General features: G+C 34.8%; 1 protein-coding gene and 2 long non-coding RNA genes across 3 annotated transcripts; 2 read left to right on the top strand and 1 right to left on the bottom strand.

Moving 5' to 3' along the window:
* Positions 1 to 107: 107 nt before the first annotated feature.
* LOC121760409 lies at positions 108 to 5,199 on the bottom strand. Its single transcript, XM_042156086.1, has 6 exons — positions 4,245 to 5,199; positions 1,644 to 3,196; positions 1,385 to 1,570; positions 1,105 to 1,282; positions 311 to 1,007; positions 108 to 255 (listed from the first exon to the last, which is right to left on the bottom strand). Exons 1-6 carry the CDS (start codon positions 4,846 to 4,848, stop codon positions 108 to 110), a joined length of 3,366 nt encoding a protein of 1,121 aa, XP_042012020.1. The 5' UTR covers positions 4,849 to 5,199.
* A 4,520-nt stretch (positions 5,200 to 9,719) lies between these two features.
* LOC121761771 lies at positions 9,720 to 10,119 on the top strand. Its single transcript, XR_006042094.1, has 3 exons — positions 9,720 to 9,814; positions 9,898 to 9,982; positions 10,102 to 10,119. It is a non-coding gene; the product is annotated as an uncharacterized LOC121761771 (long non-coding RNA).
* Positions 10,120 to 10,359: 240 nt separating this feature from the next.
* Positions 10,360 to 10,922, top strand: LOC121761770. Its single transcript, XR_006042093.1, has 3 exons — positions 10,360 to 10,478; positions 10,577 to 10,697; positions 10,772 to 10,922. It is a non-coding gene; the product is annotated as an uncharacterized LOC121761770 (long non-coding RNA).
* The last annotated feature ends 2,469 nt before the right edge of the window (positions 10,923 to 13,391 follow it).

Genomic DNA, 13,391 nt, shown 5'->3' with positions numbered 1-13,391 from the left:
TCCCAATTTACAAAGTGATGTGACAATCTCAAGAGGGGGAAGAAGTCGTACTGGTATGTCCCGTTTAGTATATAGCAGTTAGCACACAATCAAATCCAACAACTTCCCTAGTTTTTCCAAGAAAAATCCTCTTTCAGCACATGCTCCCACTCCGACGAGGATGAACTATCGCGCCACCCCGACTTGTTCTCACCGATTGGCCTGCTCCCGCTCTTCACCAGATCGCTTGCTGCATCATTAGTGACAGATCCGCTACTGTACTCAATGGGAGAATCATACCCAGAGTGCTCAAAATACGAGTCAAACTTACCACCCCCCAACAAGGCTGCCAGCTTGATAATGGAAATTGGGCTGCATAGCCACCACCACGTCTGGACCTGTGTCTTCCAACTGACCTCTGACGAGTGGCCGGAAATATTTCTCGCCTGCAAACTCGTCACTGATCGCCTGTGGTGGTTTTTCCTCTTCCACATCAGCTAGTTTTGAGCTCTCTCGCGATTTCAAGATGTTGAATCTGGCCATGATGGAATCTGCATGCTTATCGTCGATTATCTCAGGCTGTTGCTGCTCTTCAGTATTTACGGGATTCAGGTTCTCCTCTCGAGATTTCAAGATATTGAAACTGGCTTGAACGGAGTCTTCCATATTTAAGGGATTAGGGTTCTCATCTCGAGATTTCAAGATATTGAACCTGGCTTGAACGGAGTCTTCCATATTTATGGGATTCGGGTTCTCATCTCGAGATTTCAAGATATTGAACCTGGCTAGAACGGAGTCTTCCATATTTATGGGATTTCGGTTTTCCTCTCTGGATTTCAAGATACTGAACCTGGCTAGGGCGGAAGACTCGTTACAACCAGCAGGGCCACTCATGCCCGAAGCAGATACACCGGGTGAGGTGGGTTTAGACGATGTGTCAGCAAGAGCCTTTGGAGCCAGCACCGACATGATAACAGAATCCGGAGAAATGCAAGGCTCAGATGCCACATCTGCAACATCTTCATCCTCTGATAACATTTTAAGCCATTATTAGGACCAATGTTATGGATGGCGTATCTAATTTAGGATCATGGCAGACGAAAAAGCTCGCTACGCATATCTAACCTTTCGGAGCTTTGAGCTTGATGCCTTCCATCTGAATCTTCATTCTCTCAAAACGAGCTTTGTAACTGATGGAACACAGTTTAGCCTCTGCCTCGAGCCACAGATTCTTGAACAGAAGTGCTTGCGAGTGCATGTCCTCATCTATCTCGAAATTCTTCTCAAGGACCTTCTTTATAGCCTGCAAGTGAGGCCTATTAAAATGGACAGACTGTATCTACAAACGAAAACAGTGCTATGGCGTCTACACAAACGATGGGTATATTAAAAACACAGCACGCACCTTCGCCATATCATCGTCTCCGGTTATGTGAAAATCATCCTTCAAGGGTGAAACTATTGGTGATATCTCATCTTTCTTACCATGAATAGTGTCGATTCTCTCCCACTTATGCAATTGCAGAGAATCGGGATCGGTGCAAGAATTCAAAACTTCACATTTCGTATGAGGACCTCTTGAAACAATACCCTGGCAAAGAAGGGAAAACATTCAAATTATTTGCTTAAGAAAGACAGAATTGTTGTTGCATGAGTAGGCTTACCTCACAACATGGCTTCCCTAGAGAGGAGGTTTCTCCAGAAATATCTTTTGGTTCTGGCTTATTCTTTGGTTGGACCTGTACGCCGTTTTTACTCAAACAAGTACTAAGATTGCTTATTGCATGTTTAAGCATCTCAGTATTTTCTTCCCCTAAAGGCCATGCGTCACTTGAAATGTGAAACTGAAGCAACTCTGAGAGGCTATGCATTGACTTAACAATTGGTGACACATCCAGTCTCGGATCTGGTGCTGCACTATGCTCAATGGTATCTTCCTGAGAAGCAGGAGAGGCGAGAACCTTCTCTGCTGCAAGGACTGCCACAGCAGCACCTTCAGAGACGTCATTTACCGTCATCCCAACACATCCTTCACCGAATAAATGCTTGGGGTCAGACACTTTCAAATCAAAAACATTAGTTAAGTCATTGAGTTGATTGGAATCCTTTGTAAAACCACCACTCAACTCAACTTCCTTGCTCCTCGTCGCAGGCGGGATCCAAACTCTGTCTGTTATACCATCCAATAAACTCGGTTCTGAAGTCGAGCAGCTTGCATCAAGAGTTTTCTCAAAACCAAGCTCCATGCCATTTCTTCCACATTCATTTTCATTTCCCATGTTGCACTCAACTTTCTCAGTAAAAACCCGGTTAGAATCAAATAAGGGGAGACTTGGATGCTCTCCGTGACCAAATCCATATTGTTCGACCAAATTTACCTTGACATTATCACAGTTTCCTGATTCAATATCAAATACTGAAAACGGAGAAGATGGTGCTCCTTTCCAACAGGGTGAATCTACCGCAGTGCTATGATGATCTATGTAATCCGAAGGCTCCTCAGTGGAATTAACAACTTGAATGTTATCACCAGTCTTTGGGATACCACTTGATACATTCACATCGGATATTTGAGGTCCTAGTGTTGCTTTAACCTTGGAATCAGAAGTATCCTTAGTATTCAGTGTCCGTGAAAGTTCTTTCATGGAAGATGATGAAACGGGAGAGTTCCCTTGCTTGAAGAACTTGAAAGGACTACTCTCAAAGAAGCCGCCTTTAGGTTTGCAGATGGGTTTTAGACCAGAATCCTTAGGCTTCGAGGGATTGGAATAATCAGAATCCACAGTGTGGATTCCAGCAGCATTCTCACTACCAGCAGGTTTACGAGAAGCATTACCTTGTCCCAAACTGGAAGCTGGTGGTGGTCTAATGACCACTGTGGGCAACGATCTCCCTACTGAAACGCGACCCTGATAGGATGTATCGATGGGCTTGCCACATTTTTCATATGGGCTGCAAGAGTTTTTATAATTTGGAAAGATCTTCTCTGTTGCATATGACTCTAGAGGAGGATACGGTTCAGGGTATGGAGGACTCGATGCTGTGTAAAGTGTCTTACTTGAATCGTAGTGAAAGAACTCAAGGCACGATTTTTCTTCCATGTATCCAGTACTTGAGGACCCAGTATAGACTTCACGGTCGAGAACCTGATGGGGATTTTTATATAAAACACCAGAATCTTCCTTGAATTGGTTACGGTTTTCACTGCCACACCCACCTGATTAACAGAAAATAATTTAAGATGCAATATGATATTTCTTATAGCAGACTACTTCACATAATAAAGCCATTAAAGATAAACTATGTAATTCTAAACTCATGCTCATGGAGCATCAATCTTTACTTATGCATTGAAGATGTACCACCGTCTAACATCGACCATTTTCCCTATTTCAAATAAGAAAAGTTATCATATTTACCGGAAGTCCGGTGAAATAACACCATATAAAGACCTCAAAAGATATTGGAATACTAATTGAAGATGTCACTCTTAGTTTTGCCTCATTTCAAATAATTATTATAAAAGTATTGTGGTCTTACAGTAATTCACACCATCTTTTGGAATCACACTTAACCACAGTCTAACAAAAACAAACTAATGAAAACCAAGGTTTAAAGATAAAAACCACTGGAGAAAAACAAAAATTATGTTATTTCAATATCACTTTTAAAATTCATAAACTGATCAACTCTCGGTCGTGTTCTCTACACTTGTATTTGATGGTGGTTTATATTCGTTTCTGATGGTGGTCAATATTCAACATACAATTACATAGGGTAAATTTTTACTGACCCCTCCATTCTATAGCGTTTCTATAACTCATTTCCACGTTGCTGTTTCTAACTTGCTAATCGCTCATAGTTCCCCATTTACAACCAATTTTCACAAGAAAACAGAGGCACAAAGTTTGCACAAACTTGTAAACTTACTTGCTATCTGTCATCAATATAAAAATATTAACTTTCACAAGAAAACAAAAATGCAAGGATTGAACAAACAATCACGGAGTACGAGCTTGTAATCACTGAATAAGCATGCAATCTTTTATCAATATCACAGTATATATAAAGGCCGGGTTGTTCAGGAGATTAGGTTCTTATGAAGTTGCTACATATCAGTGAATGCGATCATGACTCAGAGATAAAGCATCTCAATTTCAACCGTTTTCAGAAGAGACTCTAAATGATCTCAGTAAGAGCTAAAACATCTTAGCAACAAATATAACATTTTTAGTAGTAAAACTGTAAAAGATAGAAAGACATACCTTGGTACAGTTGATTTTCATAGCCAAGTGAACCACCGAAAAATAGCTTCTCCGACAAGAATTTCCCATCAACCTCTGATCTTTTGGCCAGTTTTCCATCATCAAAGCCCAAACCATCCACCCAACTAGGCGCGTACTCCAAGTCATACAAGCTTCGCATATAATCATGCTGAGGTGTCACACTCATTCCACGAGTAGGCACCACATTGTAACGAGACCCCCCATCCTCACCCAAAACCCTATCCTCTCCAACCAAGGGCGTGACATACGATGAATAATAAGGTTTCACATCACCACCATAACCAGAATTATGAGCAGACCACTGGCTGCTAGGTGCATTGACAGAAGCAGAGGCCGAAAATCGATAATCATCTGGCGCAGGCACGCTAATCATCTCACCAGAATTGATTGCAGCATCAGCTCTAATCGGATACTGAGAGGAATGGGGAAAGGAATCAACCCCATAGTCGGAGTAATGCAACATAGGGTTTGAATTGGGCTTAGGGTTCAATCTATCGACAGTAAACGGAGGTGCAGAAGCAGATAGACTCGATGTCGATGAATTCCCACCTCCCCCAAAACCCATGGAGCTCAAACCCATCATTTTTGCTGAGAATCAATTCACCGATCAATCAAATCCCACCAAATAAAAATCCCAACTTGACTCAGTGATCGCAACAAACATAACATAAGGAATCAAACGTTAAAAGCATCAATCAGCACAAGATAACATGATTCTTGTTAAACCCATGTGAGAAATAAGAGATATTAACACAGAAAAAGGGGGAATTCATACCAGATAACGAAAGTGGAGATGGAGAAAACCCAGAAAAAAAAAGCGGCCCCTTTTCTCTCCTCTTGACTATGCAAAGTATAAGCAAAGTATCGCATGTGTCGTTGGTTTAGTAAGTTAATTGTTATCTCAAAGCTTCTGAATTTTCACGGAAATTGCATTCCGCACGTTTTTAGTTTTCACACACACATTTATATTGTCACTTTGATAGAATCCAAAAAAGCTAATTAGTCATGATTTATAAGTTTTGTATTTGTTTAATTTTTTAGCTTAATAAAAATTCATTATTCAAATAAGCATTTTTTTTTTTCTTGACTCGGATTCCTTATCTTTTTATTAGGTAGAGTATTATCTTAATCCTATTTGGTAGTACAAGATTTTATGCTATGTTGTTATGTTATTTTGTGAGAAAATTATAGGATGAACATGTTGAGAAGAAAAACAAAGCAGAGTTTAATTTGGAGAAGAGAAGATATTTTCTCATTAGCTGAAACATACATCATAAGAAGAAATTGAGTTCCACAATCAAGCAGTGACCATACACTGTTGCATCGCAACTAGCAGAAAAAAGGAGATCATTCCGATCAGGACGCAAAAAACGATTCATCCTCAAAAACTAGCTTGTTCTTCTCCAAAAGAGAAGCAATCATCGAGGGACTCCAATTAATGTAATTTTATCCAATGAGTTGATGAGGAACAAGCAAAATACCTAGATTATCACTCAGATATAAAAAATACGAACTACCATGATCATCAACTGAATTGGAGCAACATAGACTTTACAATTAGGACGTTGCACCACCATCAAAAATTGAATTGGAGCGGAATCAGAAAATATAATCAGAGCGGAAGAGGTTTCCCACTGATACCATGAGAAAATTATAGGACGAACATGATGAGAAGAAAAACGAAATAGAGACTAGAGAGAGTTTAATTTGGAGAATAGAAGAAAACAAAAACAGGGAATAAAATCACTACAAATTGACGGTAGTAAAATATCATTCACCACTACATCCTTCGGACTTGAAATGGAGTTACACTTGAATAGCACACTTCAATATTTTGTGTGTTAAAAGAAGACAAAAGTGTTTATATTTTTTAAAAATTAGTTATTTTTATTAGGACAAATTTAAGACGAAAATAGATCATCTTTGTTGGGATGAAGTGAATATTACTTTTAAAAGTTTTATAATACTAGTGCAGGGGTGCATTAAGGTCCTTACACCTCCTTAGACTTAAACTTAACACTAATATCCGCCATTGGATTACTGATTTCAATGGGTGTGATTTAAAACATCCGTACTACATTAATACATTACTTAGCTACATTACAGGGGTAAAATGGGAAACACGCAAATTCAACCATCGGTTTTAAACTGCATTTCCGGGATTTGCACCATCTATCATTATCTAAAGTGAGAGTTTTGTGACAACTTTTGAAAATCCCAATTTTGCACTTTTTGGTGGGAAACTGGCCATAATAACTGCTGAATGTTTATTATTTTTTAACAATTTTAACCTGTTAAATATAGGTTTTTTGTAGTATTTTGTGGAAAGTTGTGTAGACACTTGCCTATATCTGCCAAAGGCCTACTTTGTATATACTATTCTATTACAATATTTACTATTTGCTATTACATTTAAATATAGTATCAAAAGGAAATGTAAATGAATTAATATAATACAAGATGGGAGGGTGTGGATAGTTTAAATGAATTAATATAATACAAGATGGGAGGGTGTGGATAGTTTATGAATTGCTTGCTGTCATTTAATGTGTGAAGCCATTATATATGCAATTTGACCCCAAGCAAACTTTTTGCAATCCATACCTGAAAAATTAAATACATCATTAGTTAAAATCTAAGCAAATTTTCAAACCATTCCAATGCTCATTTAGAACTCTTTGCAATCCATCCCTGACAAATTAAAGTATTATTAGTTAAAATGTAAGCAAACTTTGAGGAGTAATGGAATTGTGTTACTAATACAACATTTTCAAAAAGGTAATGTAATACTAATTTGGTAAACTATATAATTAGTAGCCACTGATCATAAAAGGTTGTGTAATACTAATCTATGAAATAATGTAATTAGTATAAACTGATCATAAAAGGTTATGTAATACTAATCATAAAAAGTTATGCAATTAATCAGTCGAAATAATATAAGTTATGCTTGTGTGTAGACTTGAACAGAGTCTCTTTCAAGGAATCTGAATATTATGCAATCTAATATTTTATGTTTGTGTGTACACTTGAACAGGGACTCTTTCAAGTGATGTGAATATTATGCAATCTAATATGATAGTGATATTATAAGTATTCTGAAGAAGAATGTAATCTAATATAAAAGGGTATTAAGATAGTTAGTGGACTTGATTTGAACTAATTTTTAGTTATGAAATGTGTTACCTTTTAATGTGCATCGTTTTGGATTTTTTGCTAACTTCAGATGCAGACTTGAAGAGTTGGTTATGGAAGAATCACTTCTCAGAACTTTTGCAGAGTGTGTAGGTAGCAGGCTATGTTAACTTTTTGTCTCTCTTTTTCTCTTGGAGAGGGTGGCTGGCGACTACTCACTTCCCTTTTAGGGTTAGAATGAAACCCATTTGCATTCCTGTAAAAATAGGATTAGTTTAAATAGAGAAATATCAAACAGCAAACTCATTTATTGGGCAAGTAAAATGGGCCATTCAATAAATAGCTTTTACTGTTTCATACATTTTCCAAGGCACAGCTGACACTCATGTATATTGCTTATTATTACTTCGGCTAATTTACACCCTAATATTGGTAATGCAGTTTTAACACTCTTTTATTGTTTTTATACTTATTTAAACTTATGAAAATATTATCTGATATATATTTTAAAGGAGATATGTGAAAGGTTTTAATAATCATTCTGTTTTTTTGGGAATATGTAGTAGTTTACATGTGTGCAGTGCAGGCTGGTTTCCCTCCTCTATAAATACGATTAATTACTTAGTTCATAAATCAGTTAGCAACTCTCTCTATTACAAATTACATCCCACTCCAACTGACAGTAGTTAGCTCTGTTTATTGGTAGTTCTATCTTCATTCATTTCTTATAAAATCAGTAGAGTAAATGTATATTACCTGTTGCTATTAGAATTGTTTTTATTGCTGTAATGTACATTCTTACCAGTTTGGTAAAAGATCTTCTTGACCTCCCTGTTCTTTCTCTGATATCTCCCTTATTCTTGCGTTATATCTGCACATATGTTGAAGTTATAGTTATTGGTTGTTGTATAAAATCAGTAGACAAAGTGTTTCTATTGGAATTGTATTAATAGTTTGATAGATACCTGCAGATCAGTGAGTTAGAGAGTGAAATAATAGAGTTGTTTGAGTTGCATCAGTAATTATATGTCTGTAATCTGTATAAAATCAGTAGACTAAGTATTATGGGTTGTTGTATAAAATCAGTAGACTAAGTGTTATGGGTTGGCTGTAATATACAATCTTAACAGAATGATCTTCATCATTTGTTGCTATCATCTTTTTAATTGTTTCTGACCATCTATTTGTCACTTAATTAGTCTTTTTCAGAGGTTATAACTTGGCCAACCTTTTGGAGATCAATACTGTTGATACATGGTTTTTGGAAGGAAATATTACTAAATGGTTAATAATGAATAGAGGGCCTCATTACCTTTCTTTGTATCTTTCCTTTTAGGACTTTAGTCCTGCCTTTTTGATAGATTCTGACAGAAACCTGCATATCAGTGAGAGGGTTAAATAATAGGGTTGTATGAGTTGCATCATTAGTTATATATGGCTGTAATTGAACCAATTTTTTGTCATTTTACAGGAACACTTTGAAATAATGGCTCCATTCATTACCTGTGTTAACAATCTCAGCAAGGCTATTACCAACTCCACAATCAAAGTGAGGTGTGTTCGTGCTTATCAAGGTTTACCTGAAGACAAGAATGACAGAAGCTCAGAATGTGTGTTTCATGACTCGAAGGTAGATAATCTTTGGAGAATATGCAATCTGACACCATGTATTAATTGAATTACAGTTATTACAGTTATTAAATAATGTTATACTTTATAACATATATTTTGGTATTTATTTTCAGGGTACCAGAATTCAAGCAACATTTCCAAACAGTTTAATCCAGAACTTTGGAACTAAACTTAGGGAAGGAGGGATATTTTGTATTAAAAATTTCTTTGTGAGACCTAATACTCTCAGAAACAAGGCAGCAAATCACTAGTATAGATTGCTAATGAATGTCAAGACGGAGATGGTTGAGGTTAATGATGTTAGGTTTTTGAGAAAAATGTTTGACTTCAAGCCCTTTGGTGAAATATCACAATATGAAATGTTGATGATTCATCATTCTTTGGTATGATTTTTTTGTTATTGAACTTTACTTTAGTGTACTTATTCTATCTACTGCCTATTATGTGATAGTGTGATTGAAGCTATTTTCTGTCAATCTTAATGACTTGTTTTTAGATGTCATTGGTGTGATAACCGGACCTGGTAGAGTTATCTCTCAATCTAAGTATAGATTGATTGAGATTGAAATATCTGATGAGAAGTAAGTTGATTACTATTTGGGCAATCACATTTTGTAATCTACTTTTCTTAAACTTATTGTATATCTTTCTTAACAGTCACAACAAACTATTTTGCACAATATGAGAGTCAAATGTTGACTTATACCTGGATCAACTGAAAAAGAGTGAAGGAACAATTCCAATTGTTATTATTCAGTTTTGCAAGCGCAATCTATTTAGAGGTTAATTATATTTGATGTTTTGTTTCTGTTTAAAGTTTTTATTTGTCATTATCTGTCTTAATCTTTTAGTGTTTATGTTTTAGGTGAAATTCGCATTTCTACACATTTTCAAGCTTCTAAGGTTGTGATCAATGCTGATGTTAAAGAAGTGAAAGATTTTAGGATGAGGTAGTTATTTTTAACTACTGGATTTTCAAGTCAGTTCTTGGTTATATTATTTAGTACTTATTACCCATTTCTATTTATTTATTACTCAATTTATCAAAATTTTATTTTGTTTTGTTTAGAATAAGAGATGATAGCAGTTTTCTTCAGCAAGGTTCTGTCATTGAAGGAGGACAAAGGCTTGGTGGTGAATATGATGATCTACAAGTGAAGTCCCTTGAGGATTTGTCTTGCCTAGAGGTATTGAATAAGTGTCAGATCTATCTCTTTTATGTTATTATGTTTCTTGAATTATATGTATAATATTTCAGTAGTTTATTTCTTTTTGTGGTTCACAGGAAGGTTCATGTTGGGTGTTTGGTAAAATTGAGTCAGTTGAGTGCCATTATGGTGAATGGTATTTTTTGGCGTGTAAGACTTGTGTTAAGAAGGTCAGAGAAGTGGATAATAAATTTAACTGTTCTGGATGTACAAAAACTCATTCTTATGCAGTTAAAAGGTGTGGTACTTTTGTATCTGAATTTATGAATTTATATGTATATATATCCAACTCCAATATAATTAAGTAATTAATATCAATAATATTGTCTTAATCAGGTTCAAGTTTGTGGTGAATGTTGTTGATCATACCAGCAATGCATCTTTGTTATTGTGGGATAGGGAAGACAGCCAACTTTTAGGGAGAAGTGTGACAGATTTTTTAGGAAATGGTGGTCAGGTTTGTATATTTAAACACTGGAATGTAGTCTTTTTTGTATCATGTGAGCTCTAATTTCATTTCTATTTCAGCAGGTTGCTCCTAAGAATTCCATTCCTGCACTTATTGAAGAGATTCTTGTGGGTCAGAATGTCCTATTTAAACTTCAGTTGAAAAATCATATTGAGTATTACAGAAGTTACCCATTTACTGTGAACAAAGTTTGTAATCTCCCTGAAGTAGTTGACAAGTATACACCTACAGACTTGGGTGAACAGATTTTTAAATTTGATACCAAGTTATCTGATCTACTTTTTGGAGCTGATCTTGCTGAGGTATTTATATTTTGTTATTATTGAGTAGCTATATTTAGTATTTTGAAACAGTTGGTATTGTTTTATATCTGATTTCATATTACTTATAGGTTTCTCAAAAGCCTTATGCTACAACTGATCTGTCCAGCCTTGGTAATGAGAATATCAGTGACTTATTTGTTGAAGGATCTGAATTAAATGTGGGAGTTGTTGTTGCTGAGGTATTTCTGTTTATATTTTTTCTATTTTGATTATTTTGTAAATATTTATCCTGTTTAATAATTAACTTTCATTATTAATATAGGGTTCTCAGAAAGTGTTTGATACACCTGATCTGTCTACTGTTTCTAATGATAAAAATCATGGATGGGGTGCTGAAGGCTCAGTAAAGCGATGCTTGGATTTAGAATTTGACAGATGTGCTGATGTTGGTGAAGTTCAGATGAATTGCTGGTTCTAATTAGATGGGCAATCATGCTTGGTCTTTATGATTTCAAGTGTTTTTTTTTGCAGCTTAAAAGAATTCTCATCCTATGTTTTGTTGTGTTGGAATTGGATTTTGGCACTGAACTTGACAATTTTTTGATGCTGTTAGGGCATGTGCATGTTTTCCATGTAGTCAAGTTAGGAAGATTGATTTTTATCAAGAATTTTTATTGTTCAGCTATCCCTTCAGTTTATAATGAAGTTTTTAATTTATTGTTCTGTTTTATCCCCTTATTATGTATTTTAATGTTTGACAATGTTTAAATTTGAAATGTATGATTAAGGTCAGTAAAGGAGTATTAATCATTAAATAAACCTGAAAGCAATTGTAGAAGTGGATGTGTAAAATAATCTATTTTCAATCTGATTCATGTGTCTATAAATCCTGATGTAAGCTTATAATTCATACAATAATGTTCACAAGTATTCAGAATCTGCCATTCAATTTTATAATCATGTAACAGTTAATTGAGTTATGATCAGCTGTTGTATTATATCTACTAGAAAGTAGAAATGTTCTAACCTCTTTTAATTGGTTTTTTTTATCATCGTTTTGTAACTTCAATGAGTCTTCTTTCACACCTTATTACCTGTCAAAACAAAAGTGAAATCATTCTCAAATTGAATTACTATATCATTGCAATATTCAAGCTTTGAATATGGTAAATAAACTGTTTGTTGACAAATAAAATTGTTATTTATCTACTTAGTTATTAATTATAATTATTTCAGGCATTCAGTCAACATTCTGATTCATATGTGTCCATAATTCATGTTGTAAGCTGATAACTCATAAAATATTGTTCACTATTATTCAGAATCTGCTATTCAATTTTATAATCATGTAAGTGTTAATTTAGTTATGATAATGTTGCTTTATATCTACTGGAAAAGTTCTAACCTCTTCTCATTAGTTTTTTATCATCCTTTTGTCACTTCAATGTGCCTTTTTTCACACCTTAGTACCTGTCAAAACAAAGGTGAAATCATTATCAAATTGAATCACTATATCAATGCAATATTCAAGCTTTGAACATTGTAAATAAACTGTTTGTTGCCAAATAAAATCTCTATTTATCTACTTAGTTATTAATAATAATTTTTTCAGACATTGCAGTCAACATTCAGATTCATATGTGTCCATAATTGCTGATGTAAGCTGAGAACTCATACAATGTTATACACAATTATTCAGAATCTGCCATTCAATTTTATAAGCGTTTAGCTGTTATTTCAGTTATGATCATATGTTGCTTTATATCTATTGGGAAAGTTAGAACCTGTTTTTATTGCTTTTTTACCATCCTTTTGTCACTTCAGTGGGCCTTCTTTCACACCTTATTACCTGTCAAAACAAAGGTGAAATCATTCTCAAATTGAATGATACTTATAGATTATTATTGATACATGTAAAATCAGATTTTCAAAGGAAATGCCTTTTTTGGAACATGTTGTGTTCTAATCATTGGCACATTATATAGCATTTGTGAACAAAAGTTGTCTGATAAAATTAGAGTCTTAATTTCTGAAATAACAATTTGAACTGTTTGGTTTGTGGGATAATGTGAAGGTCATCTTGCTATTTATGAAGTTGTAAAGCTTTAAAAGATGGAATATGCAGAGATTAATATGTCCTCCTTATAATCTGAAGTTTTTTTGTTTGTAAGGCACAACCAAGAATCATTTCACCTTCTTTGTCATTCAAGTTGAGATTCTACTATATGTTTTTCCTTGAAGTCCTAATATGTAGCAGTTTCAGGAAATTAACAAGAATTTTTTGGCCATTATTCTAAGCTGAAAATTAAGCAATATCTGAGAATCATGTTAGTGAAAACTCTTTTGGGTTTCATCCTTTTAATTTCTGAAATACCAATTTAAATCATCTTTTTTGTGGGATAATCTGAAAGGTCTTCTT

This window comes from Salvia splendens, chromosome 13, assembly GCF_004379255.2.
Source record: "Salvia splendens isolate huo1 chromosome 13, SspV2, whole genome shotgun sequence".
NCBI lineage: Eukaryota > Viridiplantae > Streptophyta > Magnoliopsida > Lamiales > Lamiaceae > Salvia > Salvia splendens.
This window is presented reverse-complemented; position numbering and strand designations above follow the sequence as displayed.